This window comes from Somniosus microcephalus, chromosome 31 (assembly GCF_052327205.1).
Source record: "Somniosus microcephalus isolate GS21.2 chromosome 31, FLI_Smic_1.0, whole genome shotgun sequence".
NCBI classification, from domain to species: Eukaryota; Metazoa; Chordata; class Chondrichthyes; order Squaliformes; family Somniosidae; genus Somniosus; species Somniosus microcephalus.
Window position 1 is genome coordinate 39,085,256 of NC_141017.1, and position 13,695 is coordinate 39,098,950.

Below are 13,695 nucleotides of genomic sequence, written 5' to 3' on the forward strand. Positions count from 1 at the left end.
AGTATTAACACTTTGGTTCAAAGGGATTAGAGAATAGGGTCATGAGTCTTGTATCCCTACCTCCAATCTATGCTCCTTTTCAAGTTGGCTCTAGGTTGGGAACACGGGTTTGGTGAATTAATCCTATTCCCTGAAACCATATCATTTATGTTTCACTTTGTTGGTTGCTTCTACAAAATATGAACATTATAGGTAACTGATGAAAATGGCTTAACTTTAGTGATAAAAGCTAACAATTTCCATGTTTTATTTTTATTTATTTTTTCCTTTTTTCCTTCTGTTATCCAATTTTTTTTATCATAATGCAAAACAGACACAAATACACAACAGTCTAAATTATACAAGAAAAGGAAAATAATCCATTCCATATTTTGGGACAGTCGACATACTTTTGCTTTATATAAAATCATTTTTCAGCCCTCCTCTTTTTGAGCTTATCAGCACCACGTACTCATCCCAGTTGAGAGAGTGGGTCAGAAACCTGGCTCCTCCCCTGTGCTTCGTAAAACAAGCTGCTCGGCAGTGTGCAAACGTGGCCTGGGTTAACACTCCCTTTGGGAAATTGCATGGTCTCCAACTTGGTGCCTTCATGGGTCAGAACAGATGAGTTTGGTACCTCACTATACATCAGTACAGTTAATCAGTGAGTAACTCTCACCCTGCTGAATAAACAGCGACTCTGGATATAAACATTTATAATATATGATCTTGACCCCGATTGGTAACTAGGAAGCCAATGTGATTGTTACAACAGTTAGCACAAAGAGTTCTCATTTTATTGGGGCATGATGTTGTGTAACTGAACACTCGTTACAGAAGGAATATTGTGACTGTTGTCATTAGTGTCACACAAGTGATAGTTCTCAAGCTATGATTACATTAGTGAAATGAATCAATTTTACTGTCAGATCTTCCCCTGAGGGTGACATCGCCAACAAACTAAAAACACCTCTTGTAGTGATGTCAGCTTCAGTCACTGTACTTTCTGTGAGACCAGGGAAAGCATTTCTTATACAGTAAGAATACAATAAGAAGTAAGAGTGCTGGTCAGAAGTATTTAGATCTCAGTGTTAGGATAATACAGAAATAAGTGAGATGTAAATGAGATAGGAGTCCTAGACAAGCTACAGTAAAAGATTTAAATAAATCCCCAGGATGAGATGATATTCATCCCAGAGTGCTGAGAGACTCGTAAGATTTGCAAGGCATTGACAGTCATTATGAGAGAGTCAGTGGACACCGGGGAGGTACTGGTAGATTGGAAACAGGCGAATGCAGTGCCCAAATTCAGACAGGCAACTACAGACCCATTAGTCTTACTTACATTTTGTGTAAAATGCTGGAATCAATTCTCAAGAGTAAACTTGAGGTTTATCTGTACCACAATAACTTAGTAAACAGCAGTCAACACGACCTTCGACAGGGAAGATCCTGCCTGAACAACTTCCTTGACTTCTCTGAGGAACTGCAACCCAGGTTGACTATAGTTAACACTATGATGTTATGTACTTAGACTTCCAAAAGACAGGGTCCATGTCTGGCAGATCTCATTTAATATAGTTAAATGTAGTATTATGCAAGCGAAAGGCAGACTTGCATTATATAGCGCTTTTCACAACCTCGGGACATCCCAAAGCGCTTTACAGCTAATGAAAAACATTTTTGAAGTGTAGTCACTGTTGTATTGTAAGAAACGCGGCACAGCAAAATCCCACAAATAGCAATATGATAATGACTAGGTAATCTGCTTTTAGGTGTTAGTTGAAGGATAAATCATAGAATCATAGAAATTTATGGCACAGAAGGAGGCCATTCGGCCTGGACTCCCCTGCAAGTGGGTAGGGCTAACACAAAGCATGTGTAAACCATGCAGGGTTGTGAACGTCAGATTGTTGAGTAGGTGGAAGACCTCATTATTATGGAACAATAATCTTTTAAGGTTCACAACCAAGAGGCTATAGTGAAGGTAAATAGAGTATTAGGATGTATTTCCAGGACAATCCAATACGAAACAAATAACATTAAACTGTTCTTGGTTAGGCTAAATTTAGAACACCGTATTCAGTTTCTGTCCCCTCACATGGCGGGTGAAATTGAGGTTCTGGAAAAGGTTCAGAGGAGGGCCATTATACTGCTAGCTAGTTTAAAAGCCTTTATTTACCACAATAGGCAGAGACAGCTAGGGCGTTTTACTCTAGAAATGGCATCTTTCAGCTGTCTCCCAGTTGTGCCAACCTGTCTGTATCTTACTGAAGTCTTTTGCAAATGTGGTAGTTTTACGTGCAAGCAGAATATAGGAAGTTCCAGGTTAGAGATACATTAGAAACCAGTGTTACATTATATTGCCCTTTTACAAAATCCCTCTTTATCCTTTACATGGTGTCAGCTCTGAGATCACACCATGCACATTGGTCTCTATTTTTACTTCTGTTGTTTTTGGTGCTCCTTTCTCATGTTTCGACAATAAATGATCATGGCAAATAACACTGCTGCAGCTACGATTGCCGCAGAGGTCAGGCCGATGCACATTGCTGCAAGACTTCTGGCTGAAGTTTGACCTAGACCAAAGGAAAACAAGGACATGGTTAACCAAATAACAAAGGCTTTCATTGCACCATTACATCCACTGGGAAATTCTGAATAAGCCTGTAAATTGTGGATGAGCTGCAGCCTCCACCCTCTCTCGTGTTTCCATCTTACATAGTGGGAAGCAACCAGAATTGTTGCAGAGGAGGTAATCAATAATTACTTCATGGGGAATGTCAGGTGAGAGGTATGCTGTATACAGGAAACTTTCGTTTATCCGGAGGTTAAACGTCCGGAAAGCTCTATCTACCAGCAAAATTCAGGAGTCGGTTCAGATAATTTTTTTTCTTTTCGTTGCTTCTTTTCTCCAGTCCTGGCTCTACAAGTGTCTCCATAGCTAAGCAACAGCTTCAGCTAGACGCTTGCAAGCTGCGCCGACTGTTTCGAAGCTGTAGCTAAGCAACAGGGTTTGTTGCTTCACACGGAGCTCTGAGCTGGTTTCTACGGCAGTTTTGATCTAACGGCACCAGCTCGGTCCCATCGGTGCCGGATATCCCTGCCCGAAGCGCTCCCTGCCCACAGTGCTCCCTGTCCCCAGCGCTCCCTGTCCCCTACGCTCCCTGCCCCCTGCGCTCCCTGCCCCCTGCGCTCCCTGCCCCCTGCGCTCCCTGCCCCTTGCCCCCTGCGCTCCCTGCCCCCTGTGCTCCCTGCCCCCTGCGCACCCTGCCCCCTGCGCACCCTGCCCCCTGTGCTCCCTGTCTCCTGCGCTCCCTGCCCCCTGCGCTCCCTGTCTCCTGCGCTCCCTGCCCCCTGTCTCCTGCGCTCCCTGCCCCCTGCGCTCCCTGTCTCCTGCGCTCCCTGCCCCCTGCGCTCCCTGTCTCCAGTGCTCCCTGCCCCCTGCGCTCCCTGTCTCCTGCGCTCCCTGTCTCCTGCGCTCCCTGCCCCCTGCGCTCCCTGTCTCCTGCGCGACCTGTCCCCAGCGCTCCCTGCCGCCAGCGCTCCCTGTCCCCAGCGTTCCCTGTCCCTAGCGCTCCCTGTCCCCAGCGCTCCCTGTCTCCTGTGCTCCTTGTCTCCTGCGCTCCCTGGCCCCAGTGCTCCCTGTCTCCTGCACTCCCTGTCTCCTGCGCTCCCTGTCTCCAGTGTTCCCTGGCCCCAGTGCTCCCTATCTCCTGCGCTCCCTGTCTCCTGCACTCCCTGTCTCCTGTGCTCCCTGGCCCCAGTGCTCCCTATCTCCTGCGCTCCCTGTCTCCTGCACTCCCTGTCTCCTGTGCTCCCTGCCCCCAGCGCTCCCTGTCCCCAGCGCTCCCTGTCCCCAGCGCTCCCTTTCACCTCCGCTCCCTGCCCCCTGCGCTCCCTGCCCCCTGCGGTCCCTGCCCCCTGCGCTCCCTGCCCCTTGCCCGCTGTGCTCCCTGCCCCCAGCGCTCCCTGCCCCCAGCGCTCCCTGCCCCCTGCGCTCCCTGGCCCCTGCGCTCCCTGCCCCCTGCGCTCCCTGCCCCCTGCGCTCACTGCCCCCTGCGATCCCTGCCCCCTGCGCTCCCGGTCTCCTGTGCTCCCGGTCTCCTGCGCTCCCTGCCCTCTGCGCTCCCTGTCCCCTGCGCTCCCTGTCTCCTACGCTGCCTGTCCCCTGCGCTCCCTGCCCCCTGCGCTCACTGTCTCCTGCGCTCCCTGCCCCCTGCGCTCCCTGTCTCCTGCGCTCCCTGTCCCGTGCACTCCCTGCCCCCTGCGCTCACTGTCTCCTGAGCTCCCTGCCGCCTGCGCTCCCTGCCCCCTGCGCTCCCTGCCCCCTGCGCTCTCTGTCCCCAGCGCTCCCTGTCCCCAGCGCTCCCTGTCCCCAGCGCTCCCTGTCCCCTTCGCTCCCTGTCCCCTGCGCTCCCTGTCTCCTGCGCTCCCTGTCCCCTGCGCTCCCTCTCTCCTGCACTTCCTCTCTCCTGCGCTCCCTGTCTCCTGCGCTCCCTGTCTCCTGTGCTCCCTGCCCCCTGCCCTCCCTGTCTCCTGTGTTCTCTGTCTCCTGTGCTCTCTGTCTCCTGCGCTCTCTGTCTCCTGCGCTTCCTGTCTCCTGCGCTCCCTGCCCCCTGCGCTCCCTGCCCCCTGCGCTCCCTGCCCCCTGCGCTCCCTGCGCTCCTGGTCTCCTGCGCTCCCTGCCCCCTGCGCACCCTGTCCCCAGCGCTCCCTGTCCCCAGCGCTCCCTGTCTCCAGCGCTCCCTGTCCCCTGCGCTCCCTTTCTCCTGGGCTCCCTGTCTCCTCTGCTCCCTGCCCCCTGCGCTCCCTGTATCCTGTGCTCCCTGCCCCCTGCGCTCCCTGTCTCCTGCGCTCCCTGACCCCTGCGCTCCCTGTCTCCTGTGCTCCCTGCCCCCTGCGCTCCCTGTCTCCTGCGCTCCCTGTCTCCTGCGCTCCCTGTCTCCTGCGGTCCCTGGCCCCTGCGCTCCCTGTCCCCTCCGCTCCCTGCCCCCTGCGCTCCCTGCCCCCTGCGCTCCCTGTCTCCTGCGCTCCCTGTCTCCTGTGCTCCCTGCCCCCTGCGCTCCCTGTCTCCTGCGCTCCCTGTCTCCTGTGCTCCCTGCCCCCAGCGCTCCGTCTCCTGCGCTCCCTGTCTCCTGCGCTCCCTGTCTCCTGCGCTCCCTTTTTCCTGCGCACCCTGTCTCCTGTGCTCCCTGCCCCCAGCGCTCCCTGTCCGCAGCGCTCCCTGTCTCCTGCGCTCCCTGTCTCCTGCGCTCCCTGCCCCCTGCGCTCCCTGTCTCCTGCGCTCCCTGTCTCCTGTGCTCCCTGCCCCCAGCGCTCCCTGTCTCCTACGCTCCCTGTCCCCTGCGCTCCCTGTCTCCTGCGCTCCCTGTCTCCTGCGCTCCCTGTCTCCTGCGGTCCCTGCCCCCTGCGCTCCCTGTCTCCTGCGCTCCCTCTCTCCTGCGCTCCCTGTCTCCTGCGCTCCCTGCCCCCTGCGCTCCCTGTCTCCTGCGCTCCCTGTCTCCTGCGCTCCCTGTCTCCTGCGCTCCCATCCCCCTGCGCTCCCTGCCTCCTGCGCTCCCGGTCTCCTGCGCTCCCTGTCTCCTGCGCTCCCTGTCTCCTGCGCTCCCTGTCCCCTGCGCTCCCTGTCTCCTGCGCTCCCTGCCCCCTGTGCTCCCTGCCTCCTGCGCTCCCTGTCTCCTGCGCTCCCTGCCCCCTGCGCTCCCTCTCTCCTGCGCTCCATGCCCCCTGCGCTCCCTGTCTCCTGCGCTCCCTGTCTCCTGCGCTCCCTGTCTCCTGCGGTCCCTGGCCCCTGCGCTCCCTGTCCCCTGTGCTCCCTGCCCCCTGCGCTCCCTGCCCCCTGCGCTCCCTGCCCCCTGCGCTCCCTGCCCCCTGCGCTCCCTGTCTCCTGCGCTCCCTGTCTCCTGTGGTCCCTGCCCCCTGCGCTCCCTTTCTCCTGCGCTCCCTGTCTCCTGTGCTCCCTGCCCCCAGCGCTCCCTGTCTCCTGCGCTCCCTGTCTCCTGCGCTCACTTTTTCCTGCGCACCCTGTCTCCTGTGCTCCCTGCTCCCAGCGCTCCCTGTCTCCTGCGCTCCCTGTCCCCAGTGCTCCCTGTCCGCAGCGATCCCTGTTATCTGCGCTCCCTGTCTCCTGCGCTCCCTTTCTCCTGCGCTCCCTGCCCCCTGCGCACCCTGTCTCCTGAGCTCCCTGCCCCCAGCGCTCCCTGTCTCCTGCGCTCCCTGTCCCCAGTGCTCCCTGTCCGCAGCGCTCCCTGTCTCCTGCGCTCCCTGTCTCCTGCGCTCCCTGCCCTCTGCACTCCCTGTCTCCTGCGCTCCCTGTCTCCTGTGCTCCCTGCCCCCTGCGCTCCCTGTCTCCTGCGCTCCCTGTCTCCTGCGCTCCCTGCTGCCTGCGCTCCCTGTCTCCTGCGCTCCCTGTCTCCTGCGCTCCCTATTTCCTGCGCTCCCTGCCCCCTGCGCTCCCTGCCTCCTGCGTTCCCGGTCTCCTGCGCTCCCTGTCTCCTGCGCTCCCTGTCCCCTGCACTCCCTGTCTCCTGCGCTCCCTGTCTCCTGCGCTCCCTGTCCCCAGCGCTCACTGTCTCCTGCGCTCCCTGCCCCCTGCGCTCCCTGCCCCCTGCGCTCACTGCCCCCTGCGCTCCCGGTCTCCTGCGCTCCCTGTCTCCTGCGCTCCCTGTCTCCTGCGGTCCCTGCCCCCTGCGCTCCCTGTCTCCTGCGCTCCCTGTCTCCTGTGCTCCCTGCCCCCAGCGCTCCCTGTCTCCTACGCTCCCTGTTCCCTGCGCTCCCTGTCTCCTGCGCTCCCTGCCTCCTGCGCTCCCTGTCTCCTGCGGTCCCTGCCCCCTGCGCTCCCTGTCTCCTGCGCTCCCTCTCTCCTGCGCTCCCTCTCTCCTGCGCTCCCTGCCCCCTGCGCTCCCTGTCTCCTGCGCTCCCTGTCTCCTGCGCTCCCGGTCTCCTGCGCTCCCTGTCTCCTGCGCTCCCTGTCTCCTGCGCTACCTGTCTCCTGCGCTCCCTGTCTCCTGCGGTCCCTGGCCCCTGCGCTCCCTGTCCCCTGCGCTCCCTGCCCCCTGCGCTCCCTGCCCCCTGCGCTCCCAGTCTCCTGTGCTCCCTGCCCCCTGCGCTCCCTGTCTCCTGTGCTCCCTGCCCCCAGCGATCCCTGTCTCCTGCGCTCCCTGTCTCATGCGCTCCCTGTCTCCTGCGCTCCCTTTTTCCTGCGCACCCTGTCTCCTGTGCTCCCTGCCCCCAGCGCTCCCTGTCCGCAGCGCTCCCTGTCTCCTGCGCTCCCTGTCTCCTGCGCTCCCTGCCCCCTGCGCTCCCTGTCTCCTGCGCTCCCTGTCTCCTGTGCTCCCTGCCCCCAGCGCACCCTGTCTCCTACGCTCCCTGTCCCCTGCGCTCCCTGTCTCTTGCGCTCCCTGTCTCCTGCGCTCCCTGTCTCCTGCGCTCCCTGCCCCCTGCGCTCCCTGTCTCCTGCGCTCCCTGTCTCCTGTGCTCCCTGCCCCCAGCGCTCCCTGTCTCCTACGTTCCCTGTCCCCTGCGCTCCCTGTCTCCTGCGCTCCCAGTCTCCTGCGCTCCCTGTCTCCTGCGGTCCCTGCCCCCTGCGCTCCCTGTCTCCTGCGCTCCCTCTCTCCTGCGCTCCCTGTCTCCTGCGCTCCCTGCCCCCTGCGCTCCCTGTCTCCTGCGCTCCCGGTCTCCTGCGCTCCCGGTCTCCTGCGCTCCCTGCCCCCTGCGCTCCCTTTCTCCTGCGCTCCCTCTCTCCTGCGCTCCCTGTCTCCTGCGCTCCCTGCCCCCTGCGCTCCCTGTCTCCTGCGCTCCCGGTCTCCTGCGCTCCCGGTCTCCTGCGCTCCCTGTCTCCTGCGCTCCCTGTCTCCTGCGCTCCCTGTCTCCTGCGCTCCCTGCCCCCTGCGCTCCCTGCCCCCTGCGCTCCCTGCCTCCTGCGCTCCCTGTCTCCTGCGCTCCCTGTCTCCTGCGCTCCCTGCCCCCTGCGCTCCCTGCCTCCTGCGCTCCCTGTCTCCTGTGCTCCCTGCCCCCTGCGCTCCCTGTCTCCTGCGCTCCCTGTCTCCTGCGCTCCCTTTTTCCTGCGCACCCTGTCTCCTGTGCTCCCTGCTCCCAGCGCTCCCTGTCTCCTGCACTCCCTGTCCCCAGTGCTCCCTGTCCACAGCGCTCCCTGTCTCCTGCGCTCCCTGTCTCCTGCACTCCCTTTCTCCTGCGCTCCCTGCCCCCTGCGCTCCCTGTCTCCTGCGCAGCCTGTCTCCTGAACTCCGTGCCCCCAGCGCTCCCTGTCTCCTGCGCTCCCTGTCCCCAGTGCTCCCTGTCCGCAGTGCTCCCTGTCTCCTGCGCTCCCTGTCTCCTGCGCTCCCTGCCCTCTGCGCTCCCTGTCTCCTGCGCTCCCTGTCTCCTGTGCTCCCTGCCCCTTGCGCTCCCTGACCCCTGCGCTCCTTGTCTCCTGCGCTCCCTGTCTCCTGCGCTCCCTGTCTCCTGTGCTCCCTGCTGCCTGCGCTCCCTGTCTCCTGCGCTCCCTGTCTCCTGCGCTCCCTGTTTCCTGCGCTCCCTGCCCCCTGCGCTCCCTGCCTCCTGCGTTCCCGGTCTCCTGCGCTCCCTGTCTCCTGCGCTCCCTGTCTCCTGCGCTCCCTGTCTCCTGCGGTCCCTGCCCCCTGCGCTCCCTGTCTCCTGCGCTCCCTGTCTCCTGCGCTCCCTGTCTCCTGCGCTCCCTGCCCCCTGCGCTCCCTGCCTCCTGCGTTCCCGGTCTCCTGCGCTCCCTGTCTCCTGCGCTCCCTGTCTCCTGCGCTCCCTGTCTCCTGCGGTCCCTGCCCCCTGCGTTCCCTGTCTCCTGCGCTCCCTGTCTCCTGCGCTCCCTGTCTCCTGCGCTCCCTGCCCCCTGCGCTCCCTGTCTCCTGCGCTCCCGGTCTCCTGCTCTCCCTGTCCCCAGTGCTCCCTGTCCCCAGCGCACCCTGTCCCCAGTGCTCCCTGCCGCCAGTGCTCCCTTTCCCCAGCGCTCCCTGTCCCCAGCGCTCCCTGTCCCCAGCGCTCCCTGTCTCCAGCGCTCCCTGTCCCCTGCGCTCCCTTTCTCCTGGGCTCCCTGTCTCCTCTGCTCCCTGCCCCCTGCGCTCCCTGTCTCCTGCGCTCCCTGCCCCCTGCGCTCCCTGTCTCCTGCGCTCCCTGACCCCTGCGCTCCCTGTCTCCTGCGCTCCCTGTCTCCTGCTCTCCCTGCGCTCCCTGACCCCTGCGCTCCCTGTCTCCTGCGCTCCCTGTCTCCTGTGCTCCCTGTCTCCTGCGCTCCCTGTCTCCTGCGCTCCCTGCCCCCTGCGCTCCCTGCCTACAGCGCTCCCGGTCTCCTGCGCTCCCTGTCTCCTGCGCTCCCTGTCTCCTGCGCACCCTGTCTCCTGCGCTCCCTGTCTCCTGTGCTCCCTGCCCCCAGCGCTCCCTGTCTCCTACGCTCCCTGCCCCCTGCGCTCCCTGTCTCCTGCGCTCCCTGTCTCCTGTGCTCCCTGCCCCCAGCGCTCCCTGTCTCCTGCGCTCCCTGTCCCCTGCGCTCCCTGTCTCCTGCGCTCCCTGTCTCCTGCGGTCCCTGACCCCTGCGCTCCCTGTCTCCTGCGCTCCCTCTCTCCTGCGCTCCCTGTCTCCTGCGCTCCCTGCCCCCTGCGCTCCCTGTCTCCTGCGCTCCCGGTCTCCTGCGCTCCCTGTCTCTTGCGCTCCCTGTGTGCTGCGCTCCCTGTCTCCTGCGCTCCCTGTCTCCTGCGCTCCTTGCCTACTGCGCTCCCGGTCTCCTGCGCTTCCTGTCTCCTGCGCTCCCTGTCTCCTGCGCACCCTGTCTCCTGCGCTCCCTGCCCCCTGCGCTCCCTGCCCCCTGCGCTCCCTGCCTCCTGCGCTCCCTGCCTCCTGCGCTCCCTGTCTCCTGCGCTCCTTGTCTCCTGCGCTCCCTGCCCCCTGCGCTCCCTGTCTCCTGCGCTCCCTGCCCCCTGCGCTCCCTGTCTCCTGCGCTCCCTGTCTCCTGCGCTCCCTGTCTCCTGCGCTCCCTGTCTCCTGCGGTCCCTGGCCCCTGCGCTCCCTGTCCCCTGCGCTCCCTGCCCCCTGCGCTCCCTGTCTCCTGCGCTCCCTGTCTCCTGTGCTCCCTGCCCCCTGCGCTCCCTGTCTCCTGCGCTCCCTGTCTCCTGTGCTCCCTGCCCCCAGCGATCCCTGTCTCCTGCGCTCCCTGTCTCATGCGCTCCCTGTCTCCTGTGCTCCCTGCCCCCTGCGCTCCTTGCCTACTGCGCTCCCGGTCTCCTGCGCTCCCTGTCTCCTGCGCTCCCTGTCTCCTGCGCTCCCTGTCTCCTGCGCACCCTGTCTCCTGCGCTCCCTGTCCCCTGCGCTCCCTGTCTCCTGCGCTCCCTGCCCCCTGCGCTCCCTGCCTCCTGCGCTCCCTGTCTCCTGCGCTCCCTGTCTCCTGCGCTCATTGTCTCCTGCGCTCCCTGCCCCCTGCGCTCCCTGTCTCCTGCGCTCCCTGTCTCCTGCGCTCCCTATCTCCTGCGCTCCCAGTCTCCTGCGCTCCCTGTCAAATGCGCTCCCTCTCTCCTGTGCTCCCTGCCCCCAGCGATCCCTGTCTCCTGCGCTCCCTGTCTCATGCGCTCCCTGTCTCCTGCGCTCCCTTTTTCCTGCGCACCCTGTCTCCTGTGCTCCCTGCCCCCAGCGCTCCCTGTCCGCAGCGCTCCCTGTCTCCTGCGCTCCCTGTCTCCTGCGCTCCCTGCCCCCTGCGCTCCCTGTCTCCTGCGCTCCCTGTCTCCTGTGCTCCCTGCCCCCAGCGCTCCCTGTCTCCTACGCTCCCTGTCTCCTGCGCTCCCTGTCTCCTGCGCTCCCTGTCTCCTGCGCTCCCTGCCCCCTGCGCTCCCTGTCTCCTGCGCTCCCTGTCTCCTGTGCTCCCTGCCCCCAGCGCTCCCTGTCTCCTACGTTCCCTGTCCCCTGCTATCCCTGTCTCCTGCGCTCCCAGTCTCCTGCGCTCCCTGTCTCCTGCGGTCCCTGCCCCCTGCGCTCCCTGTCTCCTGCGCTCCCTCTCTCCTGCGCTCCCTGTCTCCTGCGCTCCCTGCCCCCTGCGCTCCCTGTCTCCTGCGCTCCCGGTCTCCTGCGCTCCCGGTCTCCTGCGCTCCCTGCCCCCTGCGCTCCCTGTCTCCTGCGCTCCCTCTCTCCTGCGCTCCCTGTCTCCTGCGCTCCCTGCCCCCTGCGCTCCCTGTCTCCTGCGCTCCCGGTCTCCTGCGCTCCCGGTCTCCTGCGCTCCCTGTCTCCTGCGCTCCCTGTCTCCTGCGCTCCCTGTCTCCTGCGCTCCCTGCCCCCTGCGCTCCCTGCCCCCTGCGCTCCCTGCCTCCTGCGCTCCCTGTCTCCTGCGCTCCCTGTCTCCTGCGCTCCCTGCCCCCTGCGCTCCCTGCCTCCTGTGCTCCCTGTCTCCTGTGCTCCCTGCCCCCTGCGCTCCCTGTCTCCTGCGCTCCGTGTCTCCTGCGCTCCCTTTTTCCTGCGCACCCTGTCTCCTGTGCTCCCTGCTCCCAGCGCTCCCTGTCTCCTGCACTCCCTGTCCCCAGTGCTCCCTGTCCACAGCGCTCCCTGTCTCCTGCGCTCCCTGTCTCCTGCGCTCCCTTTCTCCTGCGCTCCCTGCCCCCTGCGCTCCCTGTCTCCTGCGCAGCCTGTCTCCTGAGCTCCGTGCCCCCAGCGCTCCCTGTCTCCTGCGCTCCCTGTCCCCAGTGCTCCCTGTCCGCAGCGCTCCCTGTCTCCTGCGCTCCCTGTCTCCTGCGCTCCCTGCCCTCTGCGCTCCCTGTCTCCTGCGCTCCCTGTCTCCTGTGCTCCCTGCCCCCTGCACTCCCTGACCCCTGCGCTCCCTGTCTCCTGCGCTCCCTGTCTCCTGCGCTCCCTGTCTCCTGCGCTCCCTGCTGCCTGCGCTCCCTGTCTCCTGCGCTCCCTGTCTCCTGCGCTCCCTGTTTCCTGCGCTCCCTGCCCCCTGCGCTCCCTGCCTCCTGCGTTCCCGGTCTCCTGCGCTCCCTGTCTCCTGCGCTCCCTGTCTCCTGCGCTCCCTGTCTCCTGCGGTCCCTGCCCCCTGCGCTCCCTGTCTCCTGCGCTCCCTGTCTCCTGCGCTCCCTGTCTCCTGCGCTCCCTGCCCCCTGCGCTCCCTGCCTCCTGCGTTCCCGGTCTCCTGCGCTCCCTGTCTCCTGCGCTCCCTGTCTCCTGCGCTCCCTGTCTCCTGCGGTCCCTGCCCCCTGCGTTCCCTGTCTCCTGCGCTCCCTGTCTCCTGCGCTCCCTGTCTCCTGCGCTCCCTGCCCCCTGCGCTCCCTGTCTCCTGCGCTCCCGGTCTCCTGCTCTCCCTGTCCCCAGTGCTCCCTGTCCCCAGCGCACCCTGTCCCCAGTGCTCCCTGCCGCCAGTGCTCCCTGTCCCCAGCGCTCCCTGTCCCCAGCGCTCCCTGTCCCCAGCGCTCCCTGTCTCCAGCGCTCCCTGTCCCCTGCGCTCCCTTTCTCCTGGGCTCCCTGTCTCCTCTGCTCCCTGCCCCCTGCGCTCCCTGTCTCCTGCGCTCCCTGCCCCCTGCGCTCCCTGTCTCCTGCGCTCCCTGACCCCTGCGCTCCCTGTCTCCTGCGCTCCCTGTCTCCTGCTCTCCCTGCGCTCCCTGACCCCTGCGCTCCCTGTCTCCTGCGCTCCCTGTCTCCTGTGCTCCCTGTCTCCTGCGCTCCCTGTCTCCTGCGCTCCCTGCCCCCTGCGCTCCCTGCCTACAGCGCTCCCGGTCTCCTGCGCTCCCTGTCTCCTGCGCTCCCTGTCTCCTGCGCACCCTGTCTCCTGCGCTCCCTGTCTCCTGTGCTCCCTGCCCCCAGCGCTCCCTGTCTCCTACGCTCCCTGCCCCCTGCGCTCCCTGTCTCCTGCGCTCCCTGTCTCCTGTGCTCCCTGCCCCCAGCGCTCCCTGTCTCCTGCGCTCCCTGTCCCCTGCGCTCCCTGTCTCCTGCGCTCCCTGTCTCCTGCGGTCCCTGCCCCCTGCGCTCCCTGTCTCCTGCGCTCCCTCTCTCCTGCGCTTCCTGTCTCCTGCGCTCCCTGCCCCCTGCGCTCCCTGTCTCCTGCGCTCCCGGTCTCCTGCGCTCCCGGTCTCCTGCGCTCCCTGTCTCTTGCGCTCCCTGTCTGCTGCGCTCCCTGTCTCCTGCGCTCCCTGTCTCCTGCGCTCCTTGCCTACTGCGCTCCCGGTCTCCTGCGCTTCCTGTCTCCTGCGCTCCCTGTCTCCTGCGCACCCTGTCTCCTGCGCTCCCTGTCCCCTGCGCTCCCTGTCTCCTGCGCTCCCTGCCCCCTGCGCTCCCTGCCCCCTGCGCTCCCTGCCTCCTGCGCTCCCTGCCTCCTGCGCTCCCTGTCTCCTGCGCTCCTTGTCTCCTGCGCTCCCTGCCCCCTGCGCTCCCTGTCTCCTGCGCTCCCTGCCCCCTGCGCTCCCTGTCTCCTGCGCTCCCTGTCTCCTGCGCTCCCTGTCTCCTGCGCTCCCTGTCTCCTGCGGTCCCTGGCCCCTGCGCTCCCTGTCCCCTGCGCTCCCTGCCCCCTGCGCTCCCTGTCTCCTGCGCTCCCTGTCTCCTGTGCTCCCTGCCCCCTGCGCTCCCTGTCTCCTGCGCTCCCTGTCTCCTGTGCTCCCTGCCCCCAGCGATCCCTGTCTCCTGCGCTCCCTGTCTCATGCGCTCCCTGTCTCCTGCGCTCCTTTTTTCCTGCGCACCCTGTCTCCTGTGCTCCCTGCCCCCAGCGCTCCATGCCCC

The 13,695-nt window shown here is 64.3% G+C and overlaps 1 protein-coding gene across 1 annotated transcript in view; it reads right to left on the reverse strand.

Moving 5' to 3' along the window:
- Positions 1-223: 223 nt before the first annotated feature.
- The window catches only part of LOC147097782 (intercellular adhesion molecule 2-like), a 97,164-nt gene continuing 83,692 nt past the window's right edge, over positions 224-13,695 (reverse strand). The window contains exon 5 of the mRNA XM_085971431.1: positions 224-2,558. Within this exon, the coding sequence (XP_085827557.1) occupies positions 2,422-2,558 (137 nt within the window). The 3' untranslated portion in view covers positions 224-2,421. The remainder of the gene's footprint in view (positions 2,559-13,695) is intronic.